Source organism: Bacillus rossius, chromosome 2 (genome assembly GCF_032445375.1).
Source record: "Bacillus rossius redtenbacheri isolate Brsri chromosome 2, Brsri_v3, whole genome shotgun sequence".
Taxonomy (NCBI): Eukaryota; Metazoa; Arthropoda; class Insecta; order Phasmatodea; family Bacillidae; genus Bacillus; species Bacillus rossius.
The window spans coordinates 134,732,595-134,748,662 of record NC_086331.1 but is presented as its reverse complement, the minus strand read 5'-3'; the positions used below and the strand labels follow the sequence as shown (position 1 = coordinate 134,748,662).

General features: G+C 36.5%; 1 protein-coding gene across 13 annotated transcripts in view; it reads left to right on the top strand.

Moving 5' to 3' along the window:
* The window catches only part of LOC134529870 (voltage-dependent calcium channel type D subunit alpha-1), a 406,577-nt gene that overhangs the window by 209,552 nt on the left and 180,957 nt on the right, over nt 1–16,068 (top strand). For all 13 annotated transcript variants that reach the window (XR_010074727.1, XM_063364400.1, XM_063364408.1 and 10 more), the window contains 2 exons: nt 7,297–7,426; nt 11,731–11,897. Coding sequence is in view for 12 of the 13 variants with exons in the window: in XM_063364400.1 (XP_063220470.1) it covers nt 7,297–7,426; nt 11,731–11,897 (297 nt within the window). In the remaining variant the exon portion in view is untranslated. The remainder of the gene's footprint in view (nt 1–7,296; nt 7,427–11,730; nt 11,898–16,068) is intronic.

Sequence of the window (16,068 nt, the reverse complement as noted above, 5' to 3'; positions counted from 1 at the left end):
CATAAAAAATGTTAAGATATTGAAAAATTGAATGTATGATATGCAGTTTAGATAACTCTTTATACCGTATTGGTTTAGTTTTACATCGAGTAGGTACCTACAGTCAGACTAATCTCAACATGCACAAAACTTTATTTTTTCATCATTGTACACCATATCCATATTTTAAGTGTTTGCCCTTCCATAGTCATACCACCAATGAAAGACACGTGACATTCCGTTTGATAAGGAATTTTAATTTCATTGAAACTCTAACATTAGGTATTTGTCCATGCTGAACTTTAACTTTACAAAAATGTACTATATTAAAATAATTTCTGCAAAATAATTAAGAACTGTTGTACTCCAGTATTCAAAACATTTCACTCACAACTTTGTCACGCCTGCTACTCTCTAGGCATGGTTATGTAGAAAAGGGCTTCAGTTCAATATAAATTACAAAAGGTAAAATTAAAGGTAAATTTAGAGCTGTTAATTAAAATACATTTGTTAGTAATTAGCGGATCATTGGCAATAAACTAGACACAGCTAATGTTTGGCGGAGAAACATATTTTCATGCACCCACCAGTGCCCTGATGAATCCACTCAAACGGTTAAAACACAGTTCCAGTATACAGCGTGAAGTTGATTCTTTTAAGAGGCTTCTAAAATCTGGTAGTGCAAATAAATTAAATGAACGGTTCAATCAAACTTTTACCATAGTGGATTAAAAATCAGACTATTATATTGGTAAATCCACACAGTTCTCTTTAAAACAAATAAATTACTGCACATACTTTTGGCAAGGCTTTCCTAACACAAAAATAAAGTCTGTCTTTAAACATGGCACACTTAATGCCATAAACAAATGCTTGGTAACAAATGTGAAGGGGTGAGCAGTGCTACTGAATGCTGGGCCCATGCATCTCACAGTACAGCAGCTTGCAGGTTGCCCTCGCTGCCTGGTGTCTGGCTGTGCTACTGTCCCTACACACCCCGCCTGTCAGCTGACTGTCGTCAGACTTTGTTCCAACCACGTCAGTCACACGTGTTAAATCATCTTGGTAGTTAGCGAGATTGTCTTCTCGTGGAGTTGTTTGTGGGGGAACATGGATGTCGGCAGTGGTGCGGTGCCAGTCACGTGGAGACTCTCTGCTCTCGGGAATAACATCGCCATGTGGCTGCGAGGTGGCATGTACAGTTGCCGTGCTGCACACTCGTACAAAGTCATGCTCCTCGAGCGCAAGATATGGAGTTAAACATTGACATGAAGCACTTCCCTAGCACAAAAGTTATGCCCGCGGAACATGACCACATGCGACCAGGCGGGAGGATTAAGAATGCAGAGAAAACTCCCACACGGGACATGAATGCATTAAATTAAGTGGCTGGCGAAATCGGGCCAGCCGATGGACTAGCCGCGAAGCCTGAAAGAAAGAAAGAAAGAAAGAAAAGGTTCAAAAACTCATTCTCGCAGAGAAGGCAGATGATGACAAAGGACGACGGACACCGACAGGGGATGACGGAAGCATCAGTTCACCCCGAATAGCTGCGGCCACTAGGGGCCCTTTCCCGCGACAAAGACCCGCGTAACTCCGGAATGGACGAGGCTGGGACTTGAGTGGATTCACATCAGGTCAGCAATTCTTAAAGACTATATTAGTGTCAATGAAAACATTGTCTATTAATTTGTTGCATACTTAATGAGACATATCAGTAGACATAAAAACCCACGATCGATTGTCGCGCGGGTGGCAATCGATGTATCAGCGGCTGCGTTAATTCGGCGCGCAGCATGGCGTTGCGCTCTCCCGGCACTGAACATGTTCACCACGCACGCATAAACACGCACGCATAAACACGCACATGCCCCTGAGAGGCGACAACCGGCCATAACCCCTGTGCGACAAGTGTCAGCAGTATTATTGAATTATTTGGCGAGGTTTAAATTATGATTCAGAGTGTTCAATTGAAGGGTGATCGGAGAGTTTTATTTTAAGGACTGATTGAAATTTTTGTTTATTAACCGTAAATAAAACACTACTGCATTTTTCATCATTGTGTTTATGGAATTTCCATAAGTTTTAAATATGAGATATTGATACACGAAGTGGTGAGAATTTATACTAAAATTAACTGTGTGTTAGTAAGACAAATAATGTCATATACTATGTTGATCTTGTTTTTGAAAAAACTTTATGTGGGTTTAGTTCTCAACCTTAAAGATATTATATCTCCTATTGAAAGGTTTTGGTTTGCATATTAATTAATCTTATGGTACTTCTCAGAATCTGTTGATATGTATTGGCACTGTGGTATTATCGAGGGCTTAGGGCTAGCATTTTCCATAGCATCAATGGGTTACTTATTGCTGGCAATTTGCTTTGTATTTAATTTTCCATGAAAGGGGCAGATTAAACACCCGTTAGGTGAGAAGACAGTATTTTTATTCTATTAATGAAACAATGCGTATGTATTGTATTCTGTATGTATTTTGGCTACCTTGACTTGAGAAATGTTAAGTTCATTTGTGATATAGTAAACAGTTTCCTGTTCTTGGATGGACTATTCAAAACGTGATAAAAAGAGGGCATTTGTTTCTTTGATCACTGGTGTGGCTACTGTTTTTAATGGAAATATTCCAGACTAACGAATAACTCCCGGCTTCGCTTGCACAATTTCTGAGTATTTTTAAAATTTAGCCATCAAAAGAAATTTTTTGTCTTTAATTCCAAACATTTTTACTGAATAAATAAACAAAATAAATTGTCAGATGCATAAAATATATATTTCATAACATAAATTTTAAGAATTCTATTTTTGGAGTAGTTATGCGTAGGCCCTTATTTTAGTATATAAAGTATCTGATTTTAAAACTTCTGTTTCAGTGTGTTCGAAGATATATTTTAGTTTGATGAAATCACACATGCCTCCTTTTCATTTCATGAGATAGACAATTAAAAAAAAAAAAATCTTAAACTTGCACCTAAATTATTTTAACAAAGTTTATGTCATCATTTACACTGAAACCTTCATTTACTAGTCTTATAATTATTATATAATTTCACCTCATTACGAATACCTCCCATTATTTAAGGATATTTTATACAATCACATGTTTATTTGAAATATAAAATACAGATATCAAAATTATTATACAACATATTAGTTGACCCTTAGTTTACTAAGCATTACTTAAACAAAATCCCCAAATTTTTAACCCCTCACCTCTTTTCCCACAGGGATGTCAATGTAAAAATTAAGAACTAAGTAAATGTGGCAATATCTATTTACCAAACAAAAACCAAACTCAACCCTTTTCTTACTTTTAACTGCAGATGTGAACTCCAAAACAATTTTAGTAAACTTATATTTATATTGAGTTAAAAATAATTTTGCCAATAGTGATTTAATAGATTCCATAAATTTTTATTTGTTTAAATAATATTAACACCACATTAACTTAAAAGGGGATATTTTGGAAAATATTGAATAAGAGAAGGTAGGTTATGGGAAGTTTATTAAACATTTCCTATTAATAAATTAAGTTTCATTAGATCAGAATATATTATTCTTTAATGTTAAAAAACAAGTAGAATTTCAGCATGTTGTAAGAAAGAATTGGTAGATGTTGCAAGTATGTAAATAATACCACAAACTTACATCCTGCTTGATTAGCTTCAGAGGTACGACTTTTTCAATAAAATAAATCGACTACCTTTTCACCCCTTTTACGTCGAATATAGAAAAATGGAAAGTTTAAAAATAATTTTTACCTTATTCTTGCTCAGTTTTTTACCTTCATCTTAATTTTCTTGAATATATGATTTACTTCATTAAAAACTAATGTGCCTTTAAGGTAAAATATCGAAAAGAGGTGAAAGAACTCAACATAATTAATTATTTGCGTTAAATTTGCAAAGTTTTTTATATCCAGCTTTATTTGTTATGGAGCAATGGAATTTTAATGATAAAACATAAATTATTCCCTTTTCCCACCCTTAAAAGACGAAATCCGGAAAAAATGAAAAAATAAAATTTCTAATTCTATGTGCTTCTTGACCATTCATAATTTCTAACCCTTAGATCTAGTAACATTGGATATATGCATTTTTTCTTTACTCTTAACTTTACCCCTTTACACCCCATAGACAATGCATCTTGTAATTAATTAAAATAATTTTTTTAGTTTATTATTTTTACCATTTAATTTACATAAAACTTAATTAGGTTTGAAGATATGACTTTTTTAAATAAATGAAAACTTACCCTGTTATCACCCCATTAAAAGACAACTTTTTATAAATGTAAAAAATAAGCAATTCATAACTTTTGATGCAGGTTTTTTTTAGTATCTTATTTCTAGTTATAATTGAATTGGAAGTGTTCAATTATTATTATTTTTTTTGTTTTTAAAACATACCTACCCCTTTTACCAACCTTAGAGTTTGAATAAAGCAAAATGGTAGAACAGTGGTTGATAGTTTTTGTATGTGTGTTATAAGTACCCAATTTTTTTATTGTGCTTGATAATTCAAAGTTTAAATAATTTATCTTAAAACCATATTCACCTCTTTTTCACACCTTATGGCTGGAATTTCGCAAAATGGTACAATTGAAGTTGGTAGTTTTCATATGTTTATTATTGGTAGATAAAATATTTTATTATACTTAATAACTTGATTCGTAGATATGATTATTAATCAAAATGTACTTACCATTTTTTTCATTTATTACGGGTTGAATTTTGCAAATTATAAAATTTGTGGTTAGTAGTTGTATGTTTATTATTAGTACACAATATCACTTACTAATCTCTATTAAATTTGGAGATATAATTATTAATATTTAAAATATACTTACTCATTTATTACATCTTAAGGGTTGAATTTCGCAAATTATAAAAATTGTCATTGGTAGTTTTCATGTGTTTAGTATTGGTACCCGATATAATTAATTTAATTTAATTTAATTCAGAGACAAAATTATTAATCTTTAAAATATACGTGCCACTTTTTCACGCCTTTGGGTTGAATTTCAAAAATACAAAAAAATTAGTTGGAAGTGTTTGTAAGGTCATTATTGGTACCCAAAATCATTAATTATGCTTAATTAAATACAAAAATATAGTTTAATCTGTAAATATAATTACATTTTTTTCACCCCTTGGGTTGAAATTCATAAAATATAAAAATTGTGTGGTAGTTTTCGAATGTTAATTATTGGTACCCATTATCTTTTATTAAACTTGTTTAGTTTCAGAGATATAATTCATTATTTTAAAACCATATTTACCTTTTTTTTTACCCCCTTAGAGGTGGAATTCTTTATTTAGACAGAGCCTAGTTTCTAGGTTAGCCAAAGAGCTTTTGATTAAAAAAACTTCATCAAAATCCATCCAGTAGTTTTCAATTGATGCTCGAACAAACAGACAAAAGTTTTAAAAACTAAATTTTTGAGTTCTCAGTAATAAAATAGCCATTTGCAATAATTTTTTCATCATTTCATCCAATGTACAGACTTTTTGCTTCAAACAGTTGCATAGGAGTTTTCTTAAGTTTGTTATTGGTTGTGATTGGGTGTTGACTTAGGCGTGTGTTGCATCTGTGTGAAGCCTCATCATTGACACAGTGTTTGGGTTGCCTTACGCTGACGTCGCGCAGTTCCCACTTCATTGCAAGTAGATCACTAGACAAGCCTCTGACACCCGGAGTTGCCCGGCATTCAACTTTTTTTATTGCTTGAAGATTGTATGACCACTTACTTGACTGTATGATTTTTCATACACAGATGTTTGATTAGATTTAGGTCTTGCCTTACCTCTGATGTTTTAGGTCCAAAGTAGATCAACATTGTCTTTAACCTGATTTTCAAATGCATAGCATTTTTACAATTTGAATTAGATCATCCACTTTATTGATATCCCTTATCTTTGCCTTTGGTTTTCCCTCAACTTTGGGTCCCATATTTTGAGGTGATAGTTTGAAGATGTTCCTGGAGCTGTCCTGTAGGAAAAATGTAATAGTTTCATTATCTTCATGGGGCATTAAAACTTCCGATATTCTGGTTGATGAGTTAATAATGAGTTAATGATGACTGCTATCCACAGTAACATAATGAATACTTGAATACCTACAGCATGTGTGTTCAAACACATCTGCCGGCAGTGAACACTCGGTCGTAAACTGTATGTGTAGCTCACCAAGTCATGTTTTTCAAAAGTTCTATGTAAACATTTTCTGAGTAACCAAGTATACAAGTTGTGTATTTGTGTTTGTCAGTATTTCACAAAAAAAGCGACACGCCGTGATGCTGTTAACCATATCCTTTTATTCACATAATAACAGTCATTTCTTCCACACACCTTTTCCTCAATTTCCTAACTCTCTAAACTAAAGCAGTGCTACCAACTCGGTAGCTACAACTATACCTACGACACAAAATATCTTCATTGCCGATAACAGTTTTAAGTGACTAAAGGTATAATTAAAATATTTCAAGGATTCTATGAATGTTGGGATACAAAAATAATTGTTATTACTTGTGTTTCACCTGGTCAGTAATTATTCTGAAGTTGGGGTGTCGGTAATAAATGTTTTACTGAGAATGCAATAAATTAAAAATGGATTGTTTTTTTGAAATATGGTAAGTAATTTGTGAGTTAGTTTTATGTACCGTAGTCACTGATGTAATATTTAAAGTATGTCTTGTCTGTATGTGTTAATCTCCAAGATTTTTACTAGTCCGTGCCTATAATATAAGAAACAAGCATATCTGATGTAACGAGATAAAATTAACCGTCAGTATGTGAAGTTTAAATCATAATACTTCTCCTACCAAAACCATAAATTAAAATTTTTTCATACTTTTGTATCCCAGATAAAAAATTATTTTGTGTGCATTATGTCAGCCTTGATGTACAACTGATTCTCGCTAACCCTAGATCCACTTGTGTGGAAGATTTAGTATGAACATGTTTTGCAAATGAAATGGATATTAGGATAAAATATTTTGGGACTATGCCATAATTTAATTTTCATGTGTTACAAGAAACCTAGAATATTACAACAAAAAATTCAAATACGTGAAACAAAACAAAAATGATTTTCAAACTTCTGTTTAAAGACAAAAATCAGTTTACTCATGTTAAAACAAAAAATTAATTAGCAATGAGGATTTTCGTGAGCTATGATTCTTATTTGAAAATACTAGAATTTAACTAGTGTTGCAGAGGTTCATGAAATGGGCTGATTAATTATTAAATTAACAAAAAAAAAGTGATTTAAGTGATTTGCTATAAATTTTTTTTCTTACAGGTTCAGAATTCTCTGCCACTGGTTATGTAACCACAGTTATTTCGGAAATGTGATTCTTGCTTCCATCATGATATCTTCGGCCATGTTGGCAGCAGAAGATCCCCTAAGATCTTCTACTACTCGAAATGATGTAAGTAATATTAATAAGTCCATTTATTTATTTATTTTATTTATTTATTGAATTTGTGGCATGCCCACCAACAGTGGGCACGAACATACACAAAGGAAGCAGTCCTTGCCCGTGTCAAGGCACCGCAAGCATGTCTGCACCACGCCAGGTGGGCTCCGCCCGCAAGGAGAACAATCCGTGCGGGTAGCCAGCACTCGCAAGTAGATGCGACATAACCTGCCAGCACCGCACACATGAAGGCGCCACAACACAACGAAAGACAGAAGAGTACAAACACTTAAACAAGGATGTTAAAACTCACACTCTGAATGAGACAATAAGAACAAAACACAAAATACCAAATTACAAATAGATAAGCAAAACATTGCTCTGCTTAAATTAATATTACTTGCTGTTGTGTCTATTATAGTTTATAACGAGTCTGTAAATAAGATCATTCTTGTTATAAATAGTACATAAACTAGAAAAGAGCCGAGAATTGAATTGGGGGATTCTCAATCCGGTGTTCTCAAGAATATAGCTACATTTAATTTTATAGTTATAAATATTATGAACAAAAAGATAGTCCAAATAGGCTCTATGGTCTGCTAGAGGAAAACAAATATGGAATAGGACACTTAAAAAAAAATGCAGACGGACACTAAAAGAGAATAAAAAGTAACAACACGAACAAACAGTATGTTCAAGAGAGCTTTTAAAGGTTGTGAAATATAAAATACAGACAAATGCCAGGTAACATAAATGCAAGATATGAACAATATTTGAAATCTGAATAAGGAATAAAGTTATGGCTATATATCCTTATTTTTGAATATTTATTTACAATTTCTTGAAATAAGCTGTGCTAAGGTGCAAATAATGTTTACAAAATGATAAAAGGAAACCATGTCATTTTTATGACAGTGAACATTTTTTGGGGAAGGATCAGAAATATGAATTTTTTAAGTTATAAAATTAACGAAAAACATTTTTTGATTGCTTTCTGAAAGTAAAAACTGTTAAAATCTTGATTAATATATGTAATGTATAACAACTACCCACAAACAAAATACACAAATTTTCTCTGAAGTCCTAATTAAATTACATTTAATCTGGAATTAACGGTTTTAAAAAGGGCCTTGATAGAAGTATGTTGCAACAATCAAGTTTTGATTGTTTGAAAGATATAAAATTTCATTATATGCTTCTGTCGTGTAAAGTACTGTAATTTTTTCATCTGTTAGCTCATAAGAATAAACATCAGAGCATTTAATAAGCATGATAAAAATAAGGAAATTATAAAATTATGCGTAGGAAGCAACAGATGTTTTGAGACAGGAATGCAACAGATTTTTGAAATGTTATTCACCCTTTTAAATTTTTTTAACAAATATGTAATTCAATTATTTATTTGATAAAAATACTTTAACTGCTATCGTAAAAGGTTACATTCATTACAGTCAATATTGTGTAATTTTAAAATTATTCATAAAGGCCAGCTAAATTGGCAACGTATTGGAATTGCCAGGATGCAATCTTGCATGAGCGACACAGGAAAATCAGAAAAAAAGCAGTAAAACAAGTATTTTGTTCTGATACCGTACATAATATGCAGGAGTGTGCCTGTTTTATATGTTAAGACGAGACATAATTTAAAGCATGTTCATGAATACTTTAACTTCATTTTTCACACATCTCAATAGTGCAAGTATTTGTTATGTTAAAGGACTAAAAAAAATGCTTTTGACAAGAAATTATTCCGTATTTTGCTTAAAGTTACAAGTAAGTCTGAGAACAGGAATGGTTGCAGACCAAGAATATACAACTTCTTCAAAGTTAAAAATATTTAAGAACATATATATATATATATATATACATACACAATTACAAAAATCATTAAATAACTTTCTTGACTTAACCTCCAGTTGCAGGATAAATACAGTTACGAAAATGAAGAGACAAGTTCTTCAAACTCGTGAGAGATTACTTTGCCGTCACCTGGGGTCTTGAGCTGGAGACCCAGGAGGAGCCTAGTGGAGGCTGGTGGCTTTAAGAAGCTAGCTCGTAGTCTAACCCAGTAGGATCGTCGGCGGTGGTGTTACTGGAGTGTGGGAGTGCTACTCTAGATAGGGAACACTAGCCCTAAACAGCAAAGTGCACTGATTCCTAGCTGGTTGTAGGTATACTGACTACCAAAGATACACACGATACAATTACAAAAATTACACTGTGGCACTGGTTACTAAGTTAAGCCCTAACTAACAGTCTCGTAAGAGGGGGTGCTTTGATTGGTTGGACGGCCAATCCCGTTAATAGCTGAAAACTAGTCCGTGACCGAGCTCACCTGTGTGAGTCGCGGGTTCACACTAAATTCAGCGGGTGTTCTCATTACGCTGAGGTCGGCAGGAGTCTGCTCGACAGAATAGCCAAAGTTCTGTAGGCGGGAGTTGGCCCGGTCCGTAAAATGACTACGTCGCGGACCTGTGTCGCGCGACGAGCGAAGTTAAAGCGGCCGGGTTAAGCCCTGCACCGTAAAGCGGGCGCGGGAGCACACGGGAAGTTGAGGTCCTCCCGTGGACACCGCGAGGACGCAGATCCCCTCCCAACCCTGGCGCGAGAGGAGAGGTAGCAAGTGCCGTCACTTTAAGATTAAGTTATGATTTACAATACTCACTTCTAATAATTACTTAAGCATACATTGAGTGGCAGAAGGCCTATAATTTTATGTATTCCAGAAATATATAATAATTATATTCAAAAAATAAAAGTCAAGCTGGAGACTGACTGTCGCTTGTCGACTGCTCCAGTGGCTAATTTCAAGTGGAAACAGGGAGGTGTGTCATGTTGGCTCGACACTGTTATTAATTTTAGGCTTAAGGCCGCAAGGGACATTCTGGATGTTCGTATACATCGCATTCCCACGGGGTAACACACTCACTCCTAAGACGCACTTTAAGAAGGAGACATGAAATTGCCAGTTTAAAAGTGCATGCCACTTGCATATATTTACATTTTTAAAACAATAGGCAATAGGTGTTTGCACACCCAATTAGTTAAAACACTCACCCGGCGTCACGTAGGGTGGGCTAGGGGTGCGTTCCGCTAGCGGGGTTCAGTACTGGCGGGTGGAGGCCGGGCTTTAAGGCCTTCGGCGGGACGACAACATCAGTTACTTATTGAGGACATTCAAAAGACATTATAGTTGAAAAGTAAACAACAAGAAGCTACAATCAGGTGCTCTTCAAGCCAAGCAAAGACTCTCCAAAACGTGTATTGTGGCTTGCTACAAGACGTAGCGAAGTCAATCATGGCAAAACTTTAAAACCACACGGTAACTACAAATACTAAAGGAAAATACAAAACCAGCTAAGCCTGAGCAAAATTTAAAAGGTTTGTTGTCGAAAATGAATTTAACTCTTTAACTGCATTGTTCAACTTACCGGGGTCAAATAAACCTAAACCTGTTTTATTGTCACAGAAATATTTAGTCCATCAGGGGCTATAAATTAAATGGACTTCATTCCTTCACATTGGCTACCAATAGCACATATTTGTGGTCTGATCTTTCTGTACGGTTGTGTTACAAGATACGGACAGCTGGTCTGATGCCATTACTTACTTTAATTTCCAACTGCTTAATATTTATCTAAAACTATTCCCCAAAACAATTTTTATAAAAAAAGCAATCTAAAGTGGAGCTATATAACCTAAGCACAAGTTTCAAGTTGTTCTGGGCCCAGAGTGTAGGGTCTGAGGTCCGCGGCCTTGAATTTCGTCACAACGCCATGTTACAGTCTCACTGAAGTCATGGTCACCTTGTTGAGTTACATTTGACCTTGATCCTGGCCACCATATTAGATTCCACTGCATTCAATCAAATAAAATTAAAATACATAAAATATTTTAAATGAAATAAAAAATTAAAAAATAACCTATTTTAAGGATTTAAAAGTACTCTGTGCACATCCAATGAGTTTTAATGTTTCAGTGTTCAATAGCATATTATAAATTCATTAAAGACTAAAAAAATATATATTTATTATTTCTGTACAACATTTGGGTGGCTCATTTTTGGTATAACATTTTATTTTTCGTAATTGGTTTTCATATGATAAAATATTTTAAATAAAATCAAAATTTCCTAATTATTTTAAATGTTTAATTATGCTGGAACTTTTGACTTAATTTATAATTCTACCTAAGTGCACTTGTGTATAACTACCATCCTTACTGACACAGAGTTATTTTGGTGTAGTAAATCAAATATTGACACTGTAAAATCTGAAGCTGTGTCAACCTATAAGACCTATAATTTTTTTTTGCAGATTCTGCAAAAGTTTGACTATCTGTTTACCGCAGTCTTCACTGTTGAAATCTGTCTGAAGATGGTATCTTATGGCTTTGTGCTACACGATGGTGCATTCTGCCGCTCAGCATTTAATCTGCTTGACTTGCTCGTGGTGTGTGTGTCGCTGGTTGCTACGTTCATCCGGTAAATAAAGTTATTTACTAAAATTATTAGTGTTTAGATTATGTAAGTTAGAGTTTCAATTTTGATAGTTGTGTGTAGTGAGTCACAACAAGAGTGAGCAAAAGCTTTTGGGATGGAAATTTTTTTATAACAAACTGACTACACAAAATAAAATTTGATTTGAATATAACAATTTTTGTAATGAAATATTATTTACTTATTCCGTAATATTTGGCATTTCCTTCCTTTAAAGGTTTTGTTCTTCTTCTGAGGTGCATTCGGCCGTAACTTTGACTGTAGTGTTACGGCTGAATGCACCTCAGAAGAACAAAACCTTTCTCCTCGAAAAAGTATTTTAATGTTTTCCCTGTACTTCAGTGTTTCAGGCTGTTGCAGAGTATAAAACTTTAATTAAATTAAATTCATTGTTTCTTTTTCAAGAATAAATGTTTAGTTAAAGCATTTAAATGGTGGTGAAAGTTCAAATCAAATCAAGCAATCAAATCACTTTTCCAAACCAATTTTCTGAACCAATTTTCATAAATTTGCACATACATTGTTGTGCTTAACTCAAGTAACATGGTTATGTTTTACAAGAGGTTCTTGCTGCACCTGCCTCGGGTGACTTGGTAGTATTGGCAAAGTTTGGCATGTACAAATGCTTCCATACTTTCGTCCCTGGCTTGTGAGCGGCAGAACAACTCGTGGAGCTCCGGGTCATTGGTCAATTTTTGACTACTCCATGTTTACTACTCACCCGTTTGTGACTACAATGTCCCAGTTTCACCCCGAAGTGAACTAACCTGCCATCATGCACATGCACAAATTGGTTGGCGTGAATTGTTTAATCAGGCAGTTCTACTGCCACTGTGACACTCGGAACACATTATACTCCCTCTGGAAACATGAGAAACTGCTGGGTTTCTACATGCAGCACCGTTAACAGTGTGGCCTTGCTGCTGCTCCTGTTTCAACAGATCACGCAACGCACGCCTGAGAGTCAGAGTGGTGTGTTAGCTGGTGCAATTAGAAAGGGACAACTTTTGGGCTGTATTGTATTGTATTGTGTGAGGTTTCCGGCATGTGGCACAAGTCTGTCGGCTCCATCGACACATGGTTCATTGCAGCGAGTGCATGTGAGTGGCAGGTGGTGGGGTCAGTTGAAGGATGAGTGATGTAGGTTGGCCTTCCCAACGACATGACAAAGGTGTTTGGGGGAGGGTTTTGATTCGTGGGTTGATATTGGCCTGGTTGGTGTGGATGGTCTTGGGTGCCCTCAGGGCATGGGCATGGGCATGGACATGGGCAGAGTGAGCCGCCTGAGCCGGATCAGGAGAGTCTCTGTGCTAGTCGTGGGGCGGTCTACTGCAAACAGCCTTGTCTGGAGTGCGAGCTCGCCCTATAGTAGAGACTTGTGACTCATCCCTGCAAGAATGCTTGTGGCAGCTGGGGTAACTATAATGGAATTGTCATACTGTTTGAGCACCACGACCCTACTGCATTGGTAGGGGTGGGCTGCAGGGGTTATAAAGTGCCTGGGGATGGCAGATAGCAGGTGGAATGGATGGGGTGCCAGCTACCAGGAACCATGTGCTAGCCCAGGGATAAAACAAGGTGTTAGTTGCTCTCAGGGCTGTGATATCTCCAGGTGCAGTGGTGTAGGCAGCTGGGTCATTGCCCGGCAAGGATACCCTGTGTGTAGGTCCACAGGACGCTGCTTCCTTCAAATCACAGAAGCGAACCTAGCACAAAGGTGATGAGCCACTTTTAGATACCACAATGAACGCTGGTAACGACATCCTGTTTTGCTGGGTTGCCCAGCAGCACTTTATTAAACAGTTCTACAACAGCATGTTACACGAGTTCCCGCCATTTCGTAACTAACTAAACATAACAACAACACAGCATACCAACCTATACTCAGTACATAACAGCCACGCTGTTATGTTCTGCACATGTCTTTATTTATTAAAGACACAACTCTTAACATTGTAGGTTCCCTTTCATAAACATGGCTACCTTTCAACTGTCACATACATAATACCAACCAGACAACACAACTATCTTAACCCAGATAATGCCAACCTTGTCATAAAAAATATCTTAACCTAAACACATAACACACGCAGTCGTCTACACGCAGCCGTGCCTGCTCACTACTCCTGTGCCAATAGGGAAGGCAGGTTCATAGCAGGGTTGTCTCTCCAATTGCACCCCCTCCAATATTGTCGAGTCATTGTCAGGGCGGGACGTCAGACCAGAGGGGACACCGATGGTTTGTGTCTAATGTGTGTTTTTTAAGTAGTGGTTTTGACTACTACATGTAAAAAACATTTGAAACCAAATGGAAGACAAAAATAATCTGGTTCTTGAATGTTGTCAACATAAAACAAAAAAGAATTACTCCAGAATGTTATAACATGTTAAAGGCTAGAGAGAAGGTGCAAAGTAGTACAGTGAGAGGTTGAACATCACTATATGGTAGGCCTAACATTAGAGAATTTAAGGAGTTGGAATGTATGTTTCATTGCATGAAAAAGATTTCAACTCTTTGTCCATTGCTGCTTTCCACTTCGAAGCCTGTGGACTCTCCAGAGCTTCCCTTGGAGTCAAGGGCTCATCTTTACCTGAAGCAAAGTATGATACAAAGTCCTTGTCACTTTTAGTTTTTCGGAGGCGTGTAGACCGTCATAGGTGGAGTTCCTGTTCCAAAGGTTCCTTATCAGAAAAACCATAGAAAGGTTCTTCGGCACTGTCGGACATGTCTTCATTGGGATCACGGCTGTCATGAGTTTCTTGATCCTCACTAGTACCATCTGCCTCACAACTCTCGTTTGGAAGATCAGTCAGGGGCATTGTTAAAACATCCTTGTTAGGGCTGTCTTGCGTGTGACTTCTTTCTGGTGGACTCATGACTAAAGGGTTGCTCTGGCTAAGCATTTTGCCTTCCAGAAAAATTACATCACGGCTGACCGTTATTGCTTTGGTGGTAGGGTTTATCAAGCGATATCCCTTTGTGTCTTCACTATATCCCACGAATTTCATCTTCTCAGAACGGGCGTCCCATTTTTTTCTCTTTTCTTTGGGTACTTGAACCATGGCTTCACACCCAAACAACTTCAGATGGCTCAGGTTTGGTTTCTTCGAGTACCAAGCTTCATACGGGGTTTGGCCTTGGAGGGCTTTGGTGGGACTTCTATTATTCAAGTATACCGCTGTCGTAACAGCTTCTGCCCAGTATTCTTTAGGGAGGTGAGCATCTTGTAATAAACACCTAGCCTTATCGACTGTCTTTCTAATTGACCGTTCTCCCACTCCGTTCTGTTGAGGTATATAGATGACAGTCCTTTGGTGCCTTATGCCTTTCTCTTTTAGGTATTGTGACATTTTATAATTCACGTACTCCGTCCCGTTGTCTGATCGCAGCATTTTTATCTTCCTGTTGAGCTGGTTCTCTACCAACGCACAGTACTCTCTGAAAAAGTCAGGCACTTGATCCTTGGACTTTAAGGCGTAGACATGGGTGTACCTGGAATAGTCGTCCACTAAGATAAAGAAGTACCTGTTGCCTCCAAGGGAAGTGGTTTCCATCGGTCCGCACAAGTCTGTGTGAATCAATTCAAGTGGTTCCTTAAACCGATATTCACTTCTTTTGAAGGGCTGTCGAATGTGCTTCCCTAAAATGCACACTTCACAGGGTTTTGCACTGCATTCAACACTCTCGACACCGATGGCCATACACTTTAGTGAAGCCATATCTTTCCTGTTTAGGTGACCTAATCGCCTATGCCATAAATCCTGTTGTGAGATGATGACACAGGCCCGGTGATTAGTTGGTGTATCAAGCTGGTAAACTCCTCCATGTTCTGTTGCTGTGGCAATAAGCTTGTCCTCGCTGTTGTAGATTTTTCCACCATCACCATCAAAAATGACCTTGTGGCCCTTCTGTACAATTTTGTTGACAGAGAGAAGGTTAGTGGTGATGTTTGGTGAGTAGAACACATCCCTAACCTCAACGTCTCTCCCAGACACTGAAACACTGATATCTATGTTCCCCACTGATTCTGTTTTAATTGTCTCGCCATTCGCAGTGAAGATTTCCAGCTCACTTTTATTTGAATCCTTAGAATGTCTGTACTTGGTGAGGTGCATTGAGGCACATGAGTCTAGATACCAACGTTCACATTCATTT